At 38.4% G+C, this 23,869-nt stretch overlaps 1 protein-coding gene across 1 annotated transcript in view; it reads left to right on the top strand.

The window, feature by feature from the left end:
* LOC149822456 (ARM repeat superfamily protein) overlaps positions 1–23,869 on the top strand; it is a 264,124-nt gene that overhangs the window by 220,303 nt on the left and 19,952 nt on the right. The window contains exons 43-45 of the mRNA XM_089981529.1: positions 2,239–2,344; positions 3,089–3,202; positions 3,345–3,419. Coding sequence (XP_089837655.1) covers positions 2,239–2,344; positions 3,089–3,202; positions 3,345–3,419 — 295 coding nt within the window. The remainder of the gene's footprint in view (positions 1–2,238; positions 2,345–3,088; positions 3,203–3,344; positions 3,420–23,869) is intronic.

The following is a 23,869-nucleotide window of genomic DNA, read 5'->3' as shown; positions in this document are numbered from 1 at the left end:
TAAAATAATGATAAAACCCTAATCTTTTGTTCCAACAGTAGCAACAGCCATAAATAGGATGAGATTATGAAAATACAAATCTCCAAAATAAAAGCAGAAGCAGTTCATGAAAGAAACATGTTCCATAGAGAACAAAAACAAGATTACACAAGTGCACAATGTTTTGCTTGGAAAACTTGATACCTTCAACTGTCAATATGCTATTACATTTCATGAAGCGTGTATATATGTAATCCAGAACAGGAACAAAATATCAGACAATACAAATAGATGAGACTAATAGTAGCCCTTTATTTAAGCTGTTCAAATCAATTTTATTTTTCCAAACAAATAGCACTAATGATGCAAAAATAAATGCAATTTAGAACCTCAAAAGAAGCCAAGATCAGACAAATGAGCCTTTGCAGCACACAGAAATTGATCTTGGCTTGAAACAGTTATGCATATGAAGCATGAGGAGAACACCAGATACACCAGAAAATTTCTGGTATGCAATATTGCATCCATATTATGACAGCCTTGAAACCCCATACATAGCAAGGCATAGAACTCTACCTCAGCGTTAAACCGAAAGCACCCTGTTTGTTCCCTCCTTGTGACAGCAGCAACTTTACAGGAAATCTCCTCAAAATCGTGTAGGGGAGAAGGAGAATACCGGGTGATGGATTCACGAAAGAAGAAAGACTGGATGCGTGAGCGGGGGTTTATGGGTTTACAAGAGGGATATCGTGAGGGAGGGAGTTAGAGAAGAATGGGGAGAGCGAGTGAGAGGGAGGGATGAGAGATCGTGAGAGAGAGAGGGATCATGGGTGAGAGGGGGAAAAGAGGGGAGTTAGAGGGGTTCGGTTCCCCTCTTTATCTCCAGCATGCGTGAATGGGGAACTCCACGCCCTCCCCCCCCTTTTAAGTTGTATATATATATATATATATATATATATATATATATATATATATATATATATATATATGTTTGTTCAACTGGGGTTCAACACCGACCCCACTCACTATACGATGTACCCCTTTAGGTTTGAACTTGCAACGCCCCCAACATGTGATGGCGTGCACTAACAGCTCCTACCAAGCAAGAGTCGCATTTTTTTTTAGTGATTGGATCTATTCAACAAGGATCCATGATCCATTTGTGTTTTTGGATCCATATTAGGACTATCCGGGTCCGTACAAAAATCTAGATTTTCTGGGACTCGAATTAGAAGATCCGTAAATCCGATATCCGATTAAAATATCGTGGACCCAATACCAGTGATCCAAATAGGATATTAAGAATTCAATATTAAAGACCCAAATAAAATGTCATGTATCCAATATCAAATATCCAAATGAACTAACGTGATTCCAATATAAAAATCCAATTAAGATGTCGGGGATGCGATATCAAAGATCCAAATAAAATATTCGGGATCTAATGTCAGATATCCAAATAAGATATCAGGGATCCGATATCAAAGATCCAAATAAAATATCCGGGATCTAATATCAGAATTCAAATAAGATATCAGGGATCTGATATCGAAGATCCGAATGAAATATCCGGGATCTAATATCAGATATCCAAATAAGATATCAGGGATCCAATATCGAAGATCCAAGTAAATTATCCGGGATCTAATATCAGATATCCAAATAAGAAATCAGGGATCCGATATCGAAGATCCAAATAAAATATCCGGGATCTAATAAAAATCAAATTCAAAAATAAAAATACCCCTATATAACATTTCGGCCATAAAAATTCAGGTTTATTCATGTGACAAAATTCACAAGCGTTATATATATATATATATATATATATATATATATATATATATATATATATATATACAATTTAACAACTCCATTGTATGTACCATTCTCTAATTGCTTAGGTGTGTGTCATGCCTTGTAGCAGATGTGATGCTATAATGAATTCGATCATCATTGATATTGTACAACTATTATACTGAATTTTCTTTCCGGATAATTTTCTTTCAAACAATAATTTGAAATTTAATGTTATTTGCATCTATTTACTTTTAAAGTGCATGTCCATTTCCAACTAATCATGAGTAGCTGTAGTTCTTTTCTTAACACTGTGTGCACTTTCAAAAATGTGTTATATATGATTTTATGTGATTAGTTGCACCCTTGTGTTTACATGGTCAACCTAATATTGTGGTAATCGTGGTAAACATAAATCTTATTAGCATACTTTCTTATGCTTGAAATTTGGTAACAATGCAGTGACGGATTTGGTTCCTTACTGGAGCAATTAGTGGAGTCGATGTCTTTGCATGCTGCAGATGAATCACCTATTGTTAGACGGCTTTGTTTGAAAGGACTTGTTCAGGTCAACTGATCCTATGCTTTCCACATTCATCTTTGTTTTGTGTTGTAACTATGATCATTTTCTCATTGTTGTCCAAATTCTAATGATGGAGCTTCACATGTAATGTGATATTATTTTGCGGATTTGTATTTCATAGTAGTTTCTTTCCATTAATTTTCAATTTCCAACTGAGACTGTCTACTATGCATTTTCAGATATCTGTATGCTTGATCTCCAATATCTTTGGTGCTTATTATGTGTTTCCTGACGTGATGTTTCTATGGCATCACGGTTCTGTATATTATTTTAAGAACTTTTGGTGCTTATTGTGTGTTTGCTAATGTGATGTTTCTATGTTATCAAGATTCTTTATAGGGGTGGGCATTGCCCAGCCCGCCATGGGCCGGGCTTTTGTGTGCTTCAGTTCTGAGGTGTGAATGGACCTATCTTGCAATCAATCCCTTTCAACTTCTTCAATTTTCAGCTTGAAACTTTTTCACCTATTCCCTTATGATTTGATGTCTGTATGATTGATTATATAAAATTTTTTCATTTATCATTTTATGATTTTTTCCATTGCTTCACTTGTCTTCAAGTGTCTTGGGGTATTTGTTCCGATTTGTCATAAATGGCATTTCAGAGCTGTTCTTCTCTTACAAGAACTTTTATCATTTGGTTTTAGTCATATTCATCATTTTGTGCTTGCTTTTAGTTTGTCGTCTCACCCACTTACTGCTTTTGTTCTTTACCTCAAATTTGTTTCAGATACCTGGCCTCCATGCACTTCACTATGCAACCCAAGTTCTTGAGTTGATTGTTGCCCTACTCGAGGATTTTGATGAGTTGGTTGCATTTACTGCGGTGCAGTGTCTACTTGTGGTGGGTGCTATGTTAAAGTTTTTTTCTAATTTTGTTAGATTGCTGGATTTGTCAAAACAAAGTTGCTTTGCTTTCATACTGGTTTATATTTTGTTTTATTCTCAAATGCCTGGTCTTATTTGGGATTATCCTGCCATCTCAGATTCTTGAATCATCTTCTTTTGATATTGTGGACCCTTTTCTGATGAATCTTGGTGTACGATTGAGAAATCTTCAAGTAAGTTATTTTTTTTTATATTGGTACATTGGCCTGAATTGGTCTTGAGATTTCCATAATTTACAACTTTGATATATCATTGGATATTCGTATAATATAAGTATCCTGGTCATGTTCAAGAGATAATCTTGTACCAACATGTGTAGTAAAATTTGTTATGCTGCATGCTAGTCATTGTTTTTGAGTATCATGGTATGTCTGCTATGTCAGGCTATTCTTTGTAAATCTTGTGGTGTTCCCTACGGCTGTCTTGCTACACACACAGTTGTGCTATTGTGAACCTGGATAACTCTTGCCAAACCTATGTTGGCTGCTAAGATGATGGACAGCGTCTTGTGCCTTGTGGGTGATGATGAGTCCTGGTGGCCACCCGTGCGCCTACATCTAAGGACGACCACTTTGATTATACCTTGATGGCATTGACAAGGGATCACTCACATACCTTGGCTTGAGCCCTCCACACTCTGAAGTCATAGTAATAGGAATATCTCTGCCAAGCTAATTCAAAATATTTTGCTATGAGTAGATAATAACAGACTGAAAAACTTCCTTGCTTGATAGGTAAAACAAAACACGTATGTTCCTAAAGGCATCCACCTTGTGCTTGAAGATTCCATTATTTGGAGTTTGTGTTTGCCTATCAAATAACATTTGCTTTATGCAACATCCTTGGCTTTCAATGTTCTTTTGGTTAAAAGGAGGTGCCAATAGCTAAATGAAAAATTATAACTAGGCTTCTCTAAGCAGTGCCCTTATGTTTGTTAAAATATGTGTATATATATTCATAATATAATAAATATACATATATATATATATATATATATATATTTGTTGTAATAACTAATGCCCATCAAGGGCATTTTAGTTTTTTTTATTTTTGTATCTAGGTCTGTCCTATAAAGACTGTTTTGTAATTATTTTCTATTTTTTATTTTTTGTATTTTCTTTTTTTTTATGGGCTTGATGGTCTTTAACCATAGAGTCGTTGGGAGCTCGCACAAAAGACTAGGTCATCTTAATATATCTAAAATCCAATATTTTCTAAGTTTGAAAAAATTTTGTAATTTTGAAAATTTTGCTTGTAAAGATTGTATTCTTGGTAAAATGAAGAGGTTATCATTTCATGACAAAACTTTTGTTTCTTCTAGACCACTTGTGTTAATACATTCAGATGTTTGGGATCCGGCACTAGTCGTATTAAAAGGTGGATACACATACTGTGTCATATTTGTTGATGGCTTTTCTAAGCACACTTGGATCTACTTTCTTAAACATAAATCCGAAGTTTTTTACATTTTCAAATATTTCACAACTTTGTCAAAAATAAGTTTCGAAATGATATTTTTATTTTTCGTACCTATTCAAGGGGAGAATTTTTATCAAAAGAATTTAAGGATTATCTCAGTTTACATAGTATCACACATCAAAGATCTTGTCCTCACACACCATAACAAAATGGTTTGTCCGAACAAAAACACACACATTATGAAAACTATTAGAACCTTACTAATAGAAAACCTTACTAATTGCTACCTATCTCATTAACAAAATGCAATCTTCTTTATTGAAAAATATGACACCAATTGAAAAACTTGTTAAATTAGTTCCTGATTACTCTAGATTAAGAGTTTTTTGGGTGCAAATGCTTTGTTTTTACTAAAAAAATGATAAACTTTCTCCTTGTGTCATTCATTGTGCTTTTTTAGGTTATACAAATAACCAAAAAGGCTAAAGGTGCTTTGATTTTAAGAATAAAAAATTATATCTTTCAAGAAATGTATCCTTCTTAGAAAAGAAAAGTTTCTTTGATTTTGAAAATACTAAAGAAGTAATTGAGTATTCCTTTTTATTTCATTTGATTTCAAAATATGATAATGATAGTTGTGACCGTGATGTTGGTCGTGATATGATAGATAAAGAACAAAACCATGAAGATGTGATTAGTGAAGAGCAATTCCATAGGGACAAGAACTATTTCTGATACTCTATGCATGAGGATCCAAATCATCCATGTGCACTCGAGAAATATTCTGATCAACCTGAAGTACAAATTAGTTTACCCAGAATCTGTAAATCACCCAGGAAGTTTGTCTTATGACTCTTTTTCTCCCAACTACAAGGCATTCATTGCATTAATACATTCGTATAACCTTTAACATATGCTCAAGTCAAAGAACATTCTGATTAAGTAGAAGCCATAAGGGTGGAATTATAAGCTTTAGAAAAGGCTAGTACTTGGACTATTCAAGATATTCCACAAGGAATGAAACCTATAGGTTGTAGATAGGTATATAAGGTTAAAACCAAGAATGAAGGCACTCTTGAAAGGTATAAAGCCTGATTAGTTGTCTAGGGATATTCTTAAGAGTATGGCATAGATGATGAAGAAACATTTGCTCCAATTGCCAGGATGACCACAGTTAGGACCTTAGTAGTTGTAGCCTATGTTAGAAAATGACCTATATTTCAAATGGATGTCAAAATTGTCTTTCTTAATGAAAACTTAGTTGAAGAAGTATATATGGAGGCACCACCTGGTGTATATATCCCTAAGAGTAAAGTTCTTCGTTTGGATAAAGCTCTTTAGCCTTAAATAGTCACCAAAGCTTGGTATGATAGGTTTAATCATGTTATGCTTGATATTGGATTTAGAACTTGTTTGACTGATATTGTCTTATTTGTTAAGATTTTTTATGCAGGTATTATTATTTTTCTCCTTTATATGGACAATATGATTATCACTGGAGCTGATAAACAGGGAGTTGAAAACATTAAAAAACTTCTCAAAAACCATTTTGAAATGACTGATTTTAGTTTATTAAGATTCTTCTTAGGAATTAAAGTTGCTTACGCTCCTAGAGGGTATTTATTATCTCAGACTAAATTTGCTTTTGACATTGTCTTCAGGTTTAGAATCACAAATGACAAGGGAGTTTATACATCTGAGGTTGTCAAACCAAGATGTGAATTGATGATGGAGAATCTCTTGAGGATCCTACTCCTTACAAACAACTTATTACAGCACTTACCTCTTAATAACTAGACCTGATATAGCACACGATATACACAACTAGTCAATTTCAGCACGCTCCTACTTATCTTTACATGAGAGCAGTTTCAACTTTTGTTGATGAAAGTGAGACCTTTTGTTGCTTCTTGCACCTCCACGAAATCAAAGATTCACCTAGAAAATTACAAAAACTCTTGGTTAAGTGCTTATTGTTGGGATCACCTCCTCAGTCACCTTGAGGTTATGTTGAGTGCCACGACATTTGAAATCGTGTGGTTGAGAAAATTGTTGGAAGACATGGGGATGTATATGTAATCACCCTCAAGGTTATGTTGTGATTGACAACTATCTAGATGGTGTTTTTATTGTCACAACATAACCTTGAAGTTGATTGCATATACACCCCTATGTCTTCCAAGAACCTTCTCAACCACATGATTTCAAATGTTGTGGTAGCCATTGTAATGCCCCAAAATTTTGAACTTGTAAACTTTTTTGAGAAACTTAAAAGAGACTGAAAATTTTTCTTTTTCAAGGTTTTGACATAGTGGATCAGCGGAAATGACTTTTGAAAATAATAAGTAGGCAAACCTTGGGTGCATTACTACGGACAAACATCAACGAATCAACCATTAAAACCATGAGTATAGAAAGAAACTTCAGTTTATACAAAAAGGGGATTTTGCGCAAAAAACTGTGTACAAAACATTAGGCCCAAAGGGGCATGTCCAGGACGCGAGAACTAGAAGAAACAATGAGATTCCGAAGCCATCTTACAATCACGCCATCGCCTGTCACTTAACTCTAATCATCATCTGCGCCCATAAAATGTGTCAGATTTGTGAAAAACTGGTAGGTGCACAAGTATAGCAGAAAAAGGACAGTACTAACCGATATTTGATTTCATACATGACTATATACATGATTTGCATACAAGATTCTATACATGATAAGCAGTTTGAAATAAATAAAATAATCAGGATAACTTTGTTTCAATATTAACTGTCTTGAGGGTACGCAGAGGAGAAACGTAGAAACAATTGAGTTTTTCCCGGGGGCCTATTATTCTTTGTATTTTGATAACCTAGGGAACTAGTTGAGTCTGCTCCTAAGGGGACGGTGGGTGACCGAGAGAGAATTCCCTAAAGGCATTCGTGGCAAAGCGGAAGTTTAAGGGGTTTATCACTTAGGATAATATTCGATAGTCCCATTCCCTAACTTCGATGACTGGGGACACCGAGTCAATTGCTACTTGAGGAGCGTAGTTGTTAACAACCTGTCAATCGAAGTTTCTGTACCATCCTATCCTCTTCCTTGACGGAACCAAGGAGGTGAATGGGTGCGTTAGGTTTTATTTTAACTGACGACCCATTCTACATGCTCTTGTTCGTTGAACCCATTCGAACATCTTGCCTGTGAAGGCGATTATCACTATTTGCGTGATTACCACTTTTATATTATTATGCAGTTTGCACTTTACGAGATCGCCACGAATCTCTCATCTAATTATTGTAGTATCAACATGCAACACATGTCTAGTGATACTGCTTACGATAAAAAGGGTGTGGATTTCTCAGAAGAAATCCCCGACCTTAGCCGTTTTTCAATTTTTGCTTTTCAAAACTACGTATACTTGAATACCAAATTTTTGCACGAAATCCCTTTTTCTTTAAGGCATTGTCGCGCATGCGCAAAATCTACGTCTTTTGAAAAGGACAACCTTGATATAGGATTAGACAGAGTACACAAACTGCGTATCTTACGAATATGTACATACAATACATATATCACATTAACACAAGCCTGTGCACATTAGAGCATGGTGGCAATGCATAAAGCATGACCCAATGTGAGAAACCATACCTCGAGCGAAAACAATGCATAAGTAGTGCACGAGGTACGAAACCATACATCAACTAAATAAATGCATAAGCAGAAGCCTGTGCACGAAAAAGCACAGCGGCAAAGTAAATGACATAAAGCAATGCTCGATATGTGAAACCACATATCGAGCTAAATAAATGCATATGCAGAAGCTTGTGCACGTAAAAACGCGATGAAAAAGTAAATGACATAAAGGAAAAATGACAAGGATTGCAAAACTGCATCCTTGAGTTAAAAGCGTATAAAACTTGTAAATAAACATACATATATATATATATATATATATGTTTATTTACAAGTTTTAGCAGTCTTTTCTTTGTTCTTCGTGCAACTTTTCCCTACCTCGGAGATTGTCGGTTTTGTTGACGGTTCCAGGAGATAAGTGGCGCGGGCCTCGGTGCGCGCGTGGAGTCCGTTCTGCCGATGGGGTGCACTAAATGGTTTCTCGTACTGTGAAAAAATAGAAAATAGGGAATCACACGCTGGCATTGCGTTTGGGTCGCAAGGGACGGAACCCGACCCTGGCTTGGGTTAGGCCGAGCCCAGCAGCGAAGAGGGCAGGGGTGCCGCCCTTGCCAACTGATAAAGAAAGAGTGAAGGAGGGAGGGCAGGGGCTACGCCCCTGCTCGCTGGCTTGACAGCGAAAGGGAGGGCAGGGGTTGCGCCCTTGCCTGACGGACGAAAAAAAGAAGGGGGCTGGGGCTGCACCCCTGCCCGTCGACTTGTCAGAGAAAGGGAGGTCAGGGGTTGCGCCCCAGCCCGCCGGCCAAAAACAAAAACAAAGGGGCTAGGGGTTGTGCCTCTGCCCATCGGCCAAAAACAAAAAAACGAGCAGGGAGGGGCGGCATCCCTTCCCTGCTAAACAAAAACAGAGAGAGAGAGAGAGTGAGCAGGGCGGGGCGGCGCCCCCTCCCTTGCGAAACGAGAAAAGAGAGAGCAGGGAGCTCACATGAGGCGGGGTCGGCAGGAGGTTGCCGACGACGGGAGGAGGTCGGCTCTGGGGTGTGGTTGGAAAAAGGAAAAGGGAGAGAGAAGAGGAGAGCGGGGGTCTAGGGGTATCGGGGAGAGAGAGAGAGGGGGGCTCTTTTTGCGTAAAAGGAGAGCCCCCCCCCCCTATGGATCCGAATCCGATTTTGTTTTTTAAAAGAGACGGGTTTTACAGCCATGGCGTAGTACTCAGCTTTTGTTGATGATAGGGACACTTCTTGTTGCTTCTTGTATTTTCAAGATACTAATAGTGAATCACTTATATACATACAAAAAACCATAGTTGATCGTCTATCATTGGGATCTCCTTCCTAGTCAGAATCCGTATATGCAATTAATTTAAGTGGGAAGGAGGGAGATATTAAGTCTTTTAGAATTTGAATTTTGTAAATATCTAATAATCTGCATAACATCACTCATGTGCACACTTGTAGGAAAATATTGAAACTGGCTTGCTGTATGCGCTACATGAGAAATGTCAGGTTGGGTAATTGTCAAATAAGTTAGTGCCCCAATCATTTATCGATAAGGAGTAGGTGTAAAACCCGCATTTAAAAAAAAAAAAAATTTATTGGACCCGGGCCGGGTCGGGTCCGGACCCGACCCGGGCCCCTCTTCATTAGGGTTTTAATAACAGGACTCAGGAAGAGGATTTAAATCCTCTTCCTGAGCACCCCCCCCCTTCCACCTTCGTTTTCGGAAGAATTAGGGAAACCATCGGGGTTTCCCCATTCATCGCCCACCCTGAGGCTTTTAAAAGCACTGCAGGGGGGCGGGGGAAGGCACACAGCCCTTCGCCCCCCTGTGCCGCCTCCTCCTTCCCTGCGCACGCCACCAGCACCGCCCTCGATCCCCTCGCGACGACCCCGCCTCCTCCTTCTCTGTGCTCGCCACCGTTGCCATCGCTGCGCCCCGCGCCGACGCCGACCACCGCCTCCTAGGTACGCCACTCCACCTTCTCCTCCTCCCCCTCCCATCTCTCTCTGTCACCTCGCCAGGACGTCGGCAGGCGGCGCACAGCCCCTGCCGCGCCCTCCCACCGCCCTCCTTGCCCATTGGAGACCCGACAGGGGGCCTACAGGGCCCCTGTCGTCCCCTTCTCTCTTTTGGGGTGCGCTGGAGTGCCGGCAAGGGCCAATGGCCCCTGCGGACCCCCTTTCTCTTCCTTGTGGGAGATCGGGCGACCGACAGGAGGTCGGTCGTCCCCCTGTCACTTTCCCCTCTGCCATGACCTGCGTAGGGGTCGGCAGGAGGCTGATGGCTCCTGCCGCCCCGATTCATCTCTCTTTGGCAGGGGCTAGCCCCCTGCCACCTCGGTGATGTCGGCAGGGGCGTGACCTCTGTCGCTTTTGTGCTGACGGCAAGGGGCTCGACCCTTGCCGATTCGCCGGTGTCGGCAGGGGCTCGACCCCTGCTGATTCGCCGGTGTAATACCTGCGATTTTTATCAGATAAATAAACTTAGATTTTAAGTCATTAAGGTGATACAAGAATATTTTATTGTTTTAATTATTTATTCGTAATTGGATCTTGGATAACCTATTTGGATCTTCAATGTTGGATCCCAAATATCCTGTTTAGAACTCCGATATTCCACTCGGATCTTAGATATCGGACCACGAACCTTAAATCGAATAGTTAATAATAGACGTTGGTTAAATGGATTGGATCCTCGAAGTTTAAATCAAATTTTTAATGATAAAATTTCAATATCGGATCTATAACACTTTCATGGGATCCGTAGTATCTTATGCGAAGTCTAGACCCACGATCAAAATTTTGGATCCATGGATCCGGATTTAGTAAGGGGACTTGCGAAACCGAATGGACTTTGGATCCATAATAAGTTGGTAGGGATCCATAATAATGTAACTGAATCCACTGAATTTTATTAGGGTTACATTTTAAAAAAAAACTTAAATATCTAATAAGTTAAACGTTTTAAAACGGGTTTGGATCCTCTGGTGGACCCGGACATGCCCAAACCTGGACCCAGCTGTGATGGTTCGCGGGTCACGGGTTCGGTCAAACCAAACCCGCAACAGTGGTGCGCAAAAAAAAAAGGTAAAAACACACACACACATACATTTGGACCCGGGTCGGCTCCGGATCCGACCCGGATCTGCCAACCCGTTAGGGTTAAAACTCGCATGGCCAGGGGTTTCTTTTAAAATTTCCCCCTGGCGCCGCTCTCCCTCTTCCTATTTCTGCTAGGGTTTCCTGATCAACGCCCTCCCGCACCCTTAAAATCACGCAAGGGTGAGGGGAGGCCTTCACCCCTGCACTCTCTGGCCTCTCGCTCACTGACGGCCTCAGCCAACACCCTGCGCTCTTCCCCTCCCGTTTCCTTTCCAGCAGTCAGCAGTGTTGCTGCCGATTCCCCTTCCCTCGCATACTTCCTCGACTCCCGATGTCTCGCTGCAACAACCACCCTCACCGGAGCCGGCGGCCCTCCTTCTGCAACAGCAACTTATGAGCGCCGAAACAAGTAGGATTCCTGTATCTCTTCTTGCTGGATATTGAATTAGTCTGGGTGTGATGGGGTTGGTCAAGGCGAAAACCTGTGGTTGGCATGCATATTCTTGGCTGTCGGAAAAAGCCTAAGTATCGAATTTGGGGTGGGTTCTTGCCAAACCCTAACTCGGCAATATCTGATTCCATCGATTTGTGGGTTCTTGCATAACCCTAACCGGGAAAATCCCAAATCCGATCGATTTGGGGTTTCGGTTGAAGCACTGGATCGCCCCTGCCGTAGGGTTCAGATTTCTTGTATTTGATAACCTCAGATTTGGGGTTTCGATTCTTGGGGTTAGATGACAGAATTTAGGTGGAGGAAACGTTGAAATTTTTGTATGCTTTATCATGCTGATGAAATCCCTGTTGATTGATCATGTTAGTCTTATCGCATAACACACATACCCTGTTGATGTGAGTTCGGTTGGTCGATCATGTTAGTTTTATTTAGTAACACATTTCATCCCTAGGTTAATTCTTGGTTAGCCGAAGGTGTCGGTTTCATTCTGAACGTATAGCTTATAGTAAATTCTGTTAACCGATTCTTGTGTCTGTTCATTTTGAGACTATAAGCATGTTAAATTAATTTCTGCTAACCGATCATGATTGTTTCACTTGTAAAATATGGCATCCTTATGCTCAATTCAGGTCAATAGAATGGTGTATAATTTGACCAGCCTCGCGAATTGACTTTATTGATAGTTTCTAATCTGCATATCCTTGACAAAAGTATATATTATGACTTGAGTTTGAAATGCCTCATAGGTTGGTTAAATTGAGTTGAGGATTATAAACTAAACACTTATAGGTCTTTATAAATACATATGATGTTAAAACTCTGTATCGGATTTTGGAATTAACTTAGGCTCTTATGCAACATGTGTTTTCTTCTGAAAAATATAACCTGATTATGTTAATTTCCATTAGCCGATGTTGACTGTTTCATTTTGTAAAACATAGCATGTTTAGGTTGGCCGATTGTGTCTATCTCATTTTAAAAGAAACCGTAACATGGCTATGAAAAACAAAATTATGATTTACAGCATGCCTCGTTAATCAGTTAGTAATAACTGAATACATTGGTACATGCTTACCAGTTCATGTTAATGGATCACCAGGTGATATGCTGATCAGGTAATATTACATGTATACCCTATTATATTCTGATTATTATACCCTGTGATACTTGGACCAGCATACCTGGTTATCCTCTGGTTAAATATAGTCAAACCGTAGGCACAACACTGATTTTAGTGCAACAATATGACCTACTTTTACCATTCGGGTTTTTTGTTGAACCATTGCTTTCACATACCTGATTTTTCTTGAAACAATAGAAAGGGACTTCACTCGATTACAATAACGTTGACTATGGGTTTTGTATTAGGTTACACCAGTTCGTTTACTTCTCCTAGTTGTGGATATTTGAGATACATTCTCCTGTATGTCTTGTTCAGTTGATATTGCAATATGCTATTAAATATGTCCTTGTTCAATGTGCTGGAGCATATGAAATGTAACCTAATCTAGTAGGATGTTACATTGGAAACAGGTGAGTGCATGCTTATTGAAATTATATCCCACACAGAAAGTTTCTATCCCAAAGTGTCTCTGAGGTTAGAATCATGAAATCATGTAAACTTGGAATGTATATGACAAAATGTTCCTGTTGTACTTAGTTGACGTTGGGCTCCATAGGTTTCTCCAAATTTCATTCTTTTGGGTTTCTCTAGTGCTGCGACTGATTTATATGAAATGCCATGTGCTTCTACTGCCTTTTGTTATAAAATGTATGATATGTTTTGCTTATGCAACATGTATTCGAAAGTGTAATTTTAAGGCTTAAGCTCATGATAGCTGTGTTTAAGGAATGAGGGTATTATATTGGTTCCAAACACATAATGGTGTACCTAGTGACATGTGGACATGTACCTTTCCGCGAGACAGGCATTTGGGAAAACCTTGCCTAATGAACTTTATTGGATTGATTAGCTGATGTGGGTACTTGGGCTATTAGCTTGTGTGCTATGGCAATAGAAGTGATAAAAACTTACACATAAATGTTGTATGCCCGACTGGTTTAAAGGTACCGGGGCCTTGGTGCTTGAGGGTTCAAAGGTACTGAAACATTCTGGGTAATAATGATAACACTGATGAGAATCTTAAATTTAATTTCTGTGGCCTGACTGGTTTAAAGGTACCGGGGCTTTTGTGCTCAGCTGGCTTAAAGGCGCCAGAGCACTCTGAGTGGGAACATGCAATCAACATGGAAGCGTACGGGTTGGTGTATGCCTTGGTAAAATGACTAAGGTTGGGGACCTACTACTAGGATGGTAGGAGATAGTTTTGGGGAAATGCCCCTGAACTTTGGAAAATTAATTAAATGAAAAGTTTAACCCACTCAGTTCTTGGGCTTACCTTAGAGAGGGTAGGTGGTAGAAAACTCTGGGGACATGTGTTTTGGTTTCGAGCGTAAAGCGACTCGTTGGTCCCAGTCCTCAGAGTTAGGGACCCGGACTACCAATATGTCCTAGGTGGTAGCTCTTTGTTCTTCTGCAGAAGTTAGGGATGCATCCTGTTTTGGTTTTGGCCTTTGGGAGATTCTCTCGGTCACTGACCGCTCCCTTAGGATTTTCAGTCTCAGTTAAAATGTTCGGGTTAATAAAATACCCTTGAATAATATACCCCCGAACGTTTTCTTCTGAGATGGTTGCCTTGGCCCACGTGTACCCGTGGGATAAGAAAATATAAACATTAATTAGAACAGTTAGGTATCACTGTGATAGAGTCATTAAAGAGACATTTGCATATTTTTCAGTATGCTTTATATTGTGAAATTGTAATGATCTGAAATCCTGAAATGGGTAAATACGAGGTGATTGAACTATTACATGAAAGTTATGCATGTTATTGTTATTGCTGTTGCATCGCCTACCTCACTTGCTTATTAATGTTGCATACTATGTCTTACCTGTTCAGTTATTGTTATTGCATAATTGTTTACGTGCTCCTGTATATGACTGTTGATTTCTGTTGTTGCTTACTTGCTTATGTATATTTTGAAAATCACTTATGACACCTACATCTCATACTGGACTCATGATATACCTGCATTAAGAGTTACAGTTTTCCTACTTAGACGTGGTAGTCTAATTCCAATTAATTTACTATTTTTCAGGTAAAGAATAGGGTTTATGAGCGGTTGCGGGATGAGGTATCGGATCGAGATTTTTGGATTTATTGTTTCAGGGATCGCTTGGGTTTCTTTTTATGATTTTAACTCTGATGATTTTCATTGATATTGAAATGAAATAAATGTATTGGGTTTTCTTTCCACCGTAATGTCACGAAATTCTTAACCCTATATTATTATTTGTTTTCGCTATATATATATATATATAAAAAAAAAATCCTCTTAAATTTGGGTTAAAATTTTCGGGGCATTACAAATGGTATTAGAGCTTGGGAACAATAAATCAAAGATCAAGGTCGTGCCACACCCTGCAAGCGCTCTCTGAGTATAATTTATTTTGTTTTGTTATTGATCATGTTACTTGTTATTTTGTGATGTTCATAATAGTACCTAGGTGAATTCACGCCTACACATGATTAATTTTGACTCATTAGGGAATGATACATCACGCCTAGAAATGATTAGCTTTTAGGTTGTTTACTTATCACATCTACAAATCATTAGTATCAACCTATTAGGTGGATGATGTAGTTTCATTATAGATGACCTTATTATGATTGTCTGAATGGATCTATCATACTCATATAGCATGATTGATGTGTGTATTAGGGATATTTGACTAAATTTCTTAGTAGACATGTGCGTGTGTTTCGTGTCAAAATAATTGAATATGATTTGATGTAAGAATTATCAATGCAAATGAAATGAAGAATTGATCTGAATGTCTCATATACATATATGATTGGAATCCTATATGCATAACTCGAACTACGTAGAAGTTACGTATCTTGAGGTTTAGTTGATTCTTGATATATAGATGATCACATGGTATAGAACTCATGCTTCGAGGTTAGATTTGGAAAATGCAATGCTCCGAGTGGCAATGATATGGTGTATAGGATAATATGCTTTTATAGGATATAATTGAAATGCCACGTGATCTGAAATTTTGAAATCATGCGATATATGTTTAAGTTCAATAGTGAACTATGATTTATGGAACCTTACTAGTGAAAGGTGTGATTTCATGATTTTTAATGCCAAATGAAGTAATGATACATATTGATGATATATATGCCTGTGCCCATATTGGTGGCTATCGACCTTGAGAGCGGTAATTTGTAGTATCACTATTTTGGCATCTATTGATGACCTTTTCCATTAAGGATTAACTGTGAGGGTATGTTTGACCAAGATCAGGTAATCCGTCTAGAGCGGTAGATCTCCGTGAGGTAGTACATTGTCCAGGACCGGGCAGCTGCAAAGACGGTAAATTGTTGTGAGGAAGTGTATTGTCCAAGACCGGGTATACCATCTAGGGCGGTAATTTCGTGTGAGGTTGTGCATTTTCTAGACCAAGTGATCCGACGTGGATCTTGTTACCTTTAATTAATAAAGAGTTATGCCAAATTGAGAGAATTTGCTGAGATTAATTGATATAGCCTATTAGAGATCAAGAGATTTGGCTTTAGTTATAGCAGAACTGGATCAATATTGATTTTAAATCTTGATGTAACGACATGTTTACGTCTGTTGTGAATAGAAGAGTCACTCTTTGAGAGATTCTAGACCTTGATTTGAGAATAGGTTTGGGTCTTATATGAAAGGATAAGGCCATTTTGAGAATAACATCTTGAGCGAGGTTACGACATGTGACAACTAGCCGTGCAAAATTTTGAGAAATAAGAATAAGTGAAGGTTAGTCAGGACAAAGGGTTTGTTAGAAATAGCGATGACAACAAACGACTTTCTTTATGATAAAATAAAGAAAATTCCATCCAATAATCTAGAACAAGCTAAAGGAATAACAGGTCTTGTCTATCATTCCTGACTAAACAAGTAGAAAGTAGTGAACATACACTCTAACTGTCTCAGGTTAAGACTTTTTTGTGATTTAGTACATTTTGCCATCAAAGGAATCATGTATGAATTTTTGTCGAGACCAACTTTTTGCTCCAAACTTCTCTTAGTAACTCATTGTGTGTTGTCCTGATCCTTATACGTTGGGAGCTCGCACACAGGTGTGCATCCTTGTCGATACCAATCCCCTCAGATTACGATCTCTACGGGAATCCTACAATGAAATTTCAAGGACGAAATTCTTTTTAGGGGGAAAGGATGTAATACCTGCGATTTTTATCAGATAAATAAACTTAGATTTTAAGTCATTAAGGTGATACAAGAATATTTTATTGTTTTAATTATTTATTCGTAATTGGATCTTAGATAACCTATTTGGATCTTCAATGTTGGATCCCAAATATCCTGTTTAGAACTCCGATATTCCACTCGGATCTTAGATATCGGACCACGAACCTTAAATCGAATAGTTAATAATAGACGTTGGTTAAATGGATTGGATCCTCGAAGTTTAAATCAAATTTTTAATGATAAAATTTCAATATCGGATCTATAACACTTTCATGGGATCCGTAGTATCTTATGTGAAGTCTAGACCCACGATCAAAATTTTGGATCCATGGATCCGGATTTAGTAAGGGGACTTGCGAAACCGAATGGACTTTGGATCCATAATAAGTTGGTAGGGATCCATAATAATGTAACTGAATCCACTGAATTTTATTAGGGTTACATTTTAAAAAAAAACTTAAATATCTAATAAGTTAAACGTTTTAAAACGGGTTTGGATCCTCTGGTGGACCCGGACATGCCCAAACCTGGACCCAGCTGTGATGGTTCGCGGGTCACGGGTTCGGTCAAACCAAACCCGCAACAGTGGTGCGCAAAAAAAAAAGGTAAAAACACACACACACATACATTTGGACCCGGGTCGGCTCCGGATCCGACCCGGATCTGCCAACCCGTTAGGGTTAAAACTCGCATGGCCAGGGGTTTCTTTTAAAATTTCCCCCTGGCGCCGCTCTCCCTCTTCCTATTTCTGCTAGGGTTTCCTGATCAACGCCCTCCCGCACCCTTAAAATCACGCAAGGGTGAGGGGAGGCCTTCACCCCTGCACTCTCTGGCCTCTCGCTCACTGACGGCCTCAGCCAACACCCTGCGCTCTTCCCCTCCCGTTTCCTTTCCAGCAGTCAGCAGTGTTGCTGCCGATTCCCCTTCCCTCGCATACTTCCTCGACTCCCGATGTCTCGCTGCAACAACCACCCTCACCGGAGCCGGCGGCCCTCCTTCTGCAACAGCAACTTATGAGCGCCGAAACAAGTAGGATTCCTGTATCTCTTCTTGCTGGATATTGAATTAGTCTGGGTGTGATGGGGTTGGTCAAGGCGAAAACCTGTGGTTGGCATGCATATTCTTGGCTGTCGGAAAAAGCCTAAGTATCGAATTTGGGGTGGGTTCTTGCCAAACCCTAACTCGGCAATATCTGATTCCATCGATTTGTGGGTTCTTGCATAACCCTAACCGGGAAAATCCCAAATCCGATCGATTTGGGGTTTCGGTTGAAGCACTGGATCGCCCCTGCCGTAGGGTTCAGATTTCTTGTATTTGATAACCTCAGATTTGGGGTTTCGATTCTTGGGGTTAGATGACAGAATTTAGGTGGAGGAAACGTTGAAATTTTTGTATGCTTTATCATGCTGATGAAATCCCTGTTGATTGATCATGTTAGTCTTATCGCATAACACACATACCCTGTTGATGTGAGTTCGGTTGGTCGATCATGTTAGTTTTATTTAGTAACACATTTCATCCCTAGGTTAATTCTTGGTTAGCCGAAGGTGTCGGTTTCATTCTGAACGTATAGCTTATAGTAAATTCTGTTAACCGATTCTTGTGTCTGTTCATTTTGAGACTATAAGCATGTTAAATTAATTTCTGCTAACCGATCATGATTGTTTCACTTGTAAAATATGGCATCCTTATGCTCAATTCAGGTCAATAGAATGGTGTATAATTTGACCAGCCTCGCGAATTGACTTTATTGATAGTTTCTAATCTGCATATCCTTGACAAAAGTATATATTATGACTTGAGTTTGAAATGCCTCATAGGTTGGTTAAATTGAGTTGAGGATTATAAACTAAACACTTATAGGTCTTTATAAATACATATGATGTTAAAACTCTGTATCGGATTTTGGAATTAACTTAGGCTCTTATGCAACATGTGTTTTCTTCTGAAAAATATAACCTGATTATGTTAATTTCCATTAGCCGATGTTGACTGTTTCATTTTGTAAAACATAGCATGTTTAGGTTGGCCGATTGTGTCTATCTCATTTTGAAAGAAATCGTAACATGGCTATGAAAAACAAAATTATGATTTACAGCATGCCTCGTTAATCAGTTAGTAATAACTGAATACATTGGTACATGCTTACCAGTTCATGTTAATGGATCACCAGGTGATATGCTGATCAGGTAATATTACATGTATACCCTATTATATTCTGATTATTATACCCTGTGATACTTGGACCAGCATACCTGGTTATCCTCTGGTTAAATATAGTCAAACCGTAGGCACAACACTGATTTTAGTGCAACAATATGACCTACTTTTACCATTCGGATTTTTTGTTGAACCATTGCTTTCACATACCTGATTTTTCTTGAAACAATAGAAAGGGACTTCACTCGATTACAATAACGTTGACTATGGGTTTTGTATTAGGTTACACCAGTTCGTTTACTTCTCCTAGTTGTGGATATTTGAGATACATTCTCCTGTATGTCTTGTTCAGTTGATATTGCAATATGCTATTAAATATGTCCTTGTTCAATGTGCTGGAGCATATGAAATGTAACCTAATCTAGTAGGATGTTACATTGGAAACAGGTGAGTGCATGCTTATTGAAATTATATCCCACACAGAAAGTTTCTATCCCAAAGTGTCTCTGAGGTTAGAATCATGAAATCATGTAAACTTGGAATGTATATGACAAAATGTTCCTGTTGTACTTAGTTGACGTTGGGCTCCATAGGTTTCTCCAAATTTCATTCTTTTGGGTTTCTCTAGTGCTGCGACTGATTTATATGAAATGCCATGTGCTTCTACTGCCTTTTGTTATAAAATGTATGATATGTTTTGCTTATGCAACATGTATTCGAAAGTGTAATTTTAAGGCTTAAGCTCATGATAGCTGTGTTTAAGGAATGAGGGTATTATATTGGTTCCAAACACATAATGGTGTACCTAGTGACATGTGGACATGTACCTTTCCGCGAGACAGGCATTTGGGAAAACCTTGCCTAATGAACTTTATTGGATTGATTAGCTGATGTGGGTACTTGGGCTATTAGCTTGTGTGCTATGGCAATAGAAGTGATAAAAACTTACACATAAATGTTGTATGCCCGACTGGTTTAAAGGTACCGGGGCCTTGGTGCTTGAGGGTTCAAAGGTACTGAAACATTCTGGGTAATAATGATAACACTGATGAGAATCTTAAATTTAATTTCTGTGGCCTGACTGGTTTAAAGGTACCGGGGCTTTTGTGCTCAGCTGGCTTAAAGGCGCCAGAGCACTCTGAGTGGGAACATGCAATCAACATGGAAGCGTACGGGTTGGTGTATGCCTTGGTAAAATGACTAAGGTTGGGGACCTACTACTAGGATGGTAGGAGATAGTTTTGGGGAAATGCCCCTGAACTTTGGAAAATTAATTAAATGAAAAGTTTAACCCACTCAGTTCTTGGGCTTACCTTAGAGAGGGTAGGTGGTAGAAAACTCTGGGGACATGTGTTTTGGTTTCGAGCGTAAAGCGACTCGTTGGTCCCAGTCCTCAGAGTTAGGGACCCGGACTACCAATATGTCCTAGGTGGTAGCTCTTTGTTCTTCTGCAGAAGTTAGGGATGCATCCTGTTTTGGTTTTGGCCTTTGGGAGATTCTCTCGGTCACTGACCGCTCCCTTAGGATTTTCAGTCTCAGTTAAAATGTTCGGGTTAATAAAATACCCTTGAATAATATACCCCCGAACGTTTTCTTCTGAGATGGTTGCCTTGGCCCACGTGTACCCGTGGGATAAGAAAATATAAACATTAATTAGAACAGTTAGGTATCACTGTGATAGAGTCATTAAAGAGACATTTGCATATTTTTCAGTATGCTTTATATTGTGAAATTGTAATGATCTGAAATCCTGAAATGGGTAAATACGAGGTGATTGAACTATTACATGAAAGTTATGCATGTTATTGTTATTGCTGTTGCATCGCCTACCTCACTTGCTTATTAATGTTGCATACTATGTCTTACCTGTTCAGTTATTGTTATTGCATAATTGTTTACGTGCTCCTGTATATGACTGTTGATTTCTGTTGTTGCTTACTTGCTTATGTATATTTTGAAAATCACTTATGACACCTACATCTCATACTGGACTCATGATATACCTGCATTAAGAGTTACAGTTTTCCTACTTAGACGTGGTAGTCTAATTCCAATTAATTTACTATTTTTCAGGTAAAGAATAGGGTTTATGAGCGGTTGCGGGATGAGGTATCGGATCGAGATTTTTGGATTTATTGTTCCAGGGATCGCTTGGGTTTCTTTTTATGATTTTAACTCTGATGATTTTCATTGATATTGAAATGAAATAAATGTATTGGGTTTTCTCTCCACCGTAATGTCACGAAATTCTTAACCCTATATTATTATTTGTTTTCGCTATATATATATATATATATATAAAAAAATCCTCTTAAATTTGGGTTAAAATTTTCGGGGCATTACAGAATGGGACTACCATAATTATCCTAGGTGGTAGCTCTCCATGTTTGGGATGCATCCATTGTTTATGCTGCTTTGGGGATTTCTCTCTTGGTCACCGACCGTCCCCTTAGGTGCGGACTCAGTCAGCTATCCGGGTTATCATAAAACACATAGCATAATAAACCCCCGGATCAGTCTAGGCTGTTTATAGAGTCGTGCCTTGTGCGTACCCGCTTGGCCAGTTAATATCGAAACATAATTTAAATCCGATCACACAATGTGTTCAGTTATGCACGTATGAAAGTTATAGGGTACAACAAGTTCAATACTTATGGAATTGTGTGTGTGGTTGATGAAGCATTGTATTTTGTTAGTTAACTTTCTTGTGCAGTGTTTTGCTTGTAATAGTTAGCCTACTTGTGCCAGTAAAATGCTTGTAATAATTTTAGCATTGTGCTCATGATAGTTGCTTTGTGAATCTGTTGAAATTAAATTGCTATATAATTGCCTGTCTACTTGACATATTAAATTATTCTGCTTAATTATATTCAACATTGTCATGTCTGTGCACCTACCAGTTTTTAGCGAAACTGACCCATTTTATGGGCAGGTAATGGATAGGTAATACAGTCTGCGATGGCACGATGGCGTGATGAGGTCAAGATAAAGCTCTTTCCCTAACGTTTCGCTCCTGAGGACATGTTAGTAAATTTGGTATAAAGTGTGTTTCAAAAATTCTCTTTTATTAAACCGTGAGTTAATAAAATTGTTTTAGTAAGCTTCTTCTTGGTTTCAACAGACGAATTCTTAATTATTGAAACTCCAATTCTAAACCATTTGATTTCAATGGTTATGCGGGATTTGACAAAGGAAAGTTTACGCTGTAATGCGCTCAAGGTCCATTGACTTGTGGTTTTAAAAATATCATTTTCCGCTGAAGTATTATTTAAACTCTGATTATTGTATGATTTCAAAGCTTTCTAAACTATTCTAAAAAGTTATAAGTCCTGGATTTTTGGGGCGTTACAGTAGGGTTTTCTAAGGGTGTTCCATCATCTATTTTCATATTTGCATTAATTACTTCAAGAGTGTCCACCCTCTTTTCATCTGTAATTTAAGACTTGTCAATAATCTCAGTTGAAAACTTGGATTGAATTAGTAAATAATCACGTGCAGAATATGCTACCTCAATCTCAAAAAAATATCTAAAAAAAACTATATATATCATTTCAAACTTTGTTTTAAAATACTTTTAATATAACTAACTCCTTGTTTGTCTCCTCTAGTAATGATCATGTCATCAACATAGAGAAGTAGAATAACAAAAACTACATCAGATTTCTTAACAAACATAGTAGTGTCGGTATAACAAGATTTAAAACTGAGCTTAACCATAACAAAACTAAATCTATCATATCAGGCCTTAGGAGCCTGTTTCAATTCATATAGTTTTTTTTAAGTGAACCTTTACTGTCGGGATTTCATATCCTGATTGAAAATCCATGTATACATCTTCCTTTAATTTGTCATTTAAAAAGGCATTTTGGACATCTATCTGGTAGATGTGTCAATTCTTAATGGCAACTATAGTTATGAGGGTTCTAACTGGAGTCATTCTAGCTACTAGCATAAAGGTTTCATCGTAGTCTATCCTATATTCTTGTGAATAAACTTTGGCTACTAACCTAGCCTTATATCGTTCTAGGGAGCCATCACTTTTGTTTTTTACCTTGTGCACCCATTTACAATTTATGGTCTTTTTCCTTCTATTTTTCACGTTTTGGATTTTTCGAAAGCTTCAAGCTCAAGGTTCATGGCATCTATCCATTTGGGATGATTTTTGGCTTGTTTATATGTAGTGGGTTCAAAATTGGAGAAGAATTTGGCTAGATATGCTTTATATTTAGGAGAAAAAGACTCATAGGATACAAATCTATCTAAGGGTTTATAATCTCTGTCAGATCTCTTAAGGATACTAGGTTCTTGTGTTTCAATGCTAGAATTTCTTTCTGAAGCATCGGGTTGTCTATCATTGTTTCTTCTGCTATATTGAATAACTAAGGGTTCACTTCTATCTACATCATTGTTCACATCACCAAGAGTATTTTGTTGAGGTTCTTCATACATAATATCAATACTCGAAGAACCTTCATTATTTTTATGAAGTAATTCAAACAAAAATTGAAGTCATTAGTTTTCTTAGTCACACTTTGATCAAAAAAGGTTACAT

This window comes from Nuphar pumila, chromosome 11, assembly GCF_984573655.1.
Source record: "Nuphar pumila chromosome 11, dmNupPumi1.hap1.1, whole genome shotgun sequence".
Classification (NCBI taxonomy): Eukaryota; Viridiplantae; Streptophyta; class Magnoliopsida; order Nymphaeales; family Nymphaeaceae; genus Nuphar; species Nuphar pumila.
The sequence above is the reverse complement of the archived record's forward strand: the minus strand, read 5'-3'. Positions and strand labels throughout refer to the sequence as shown.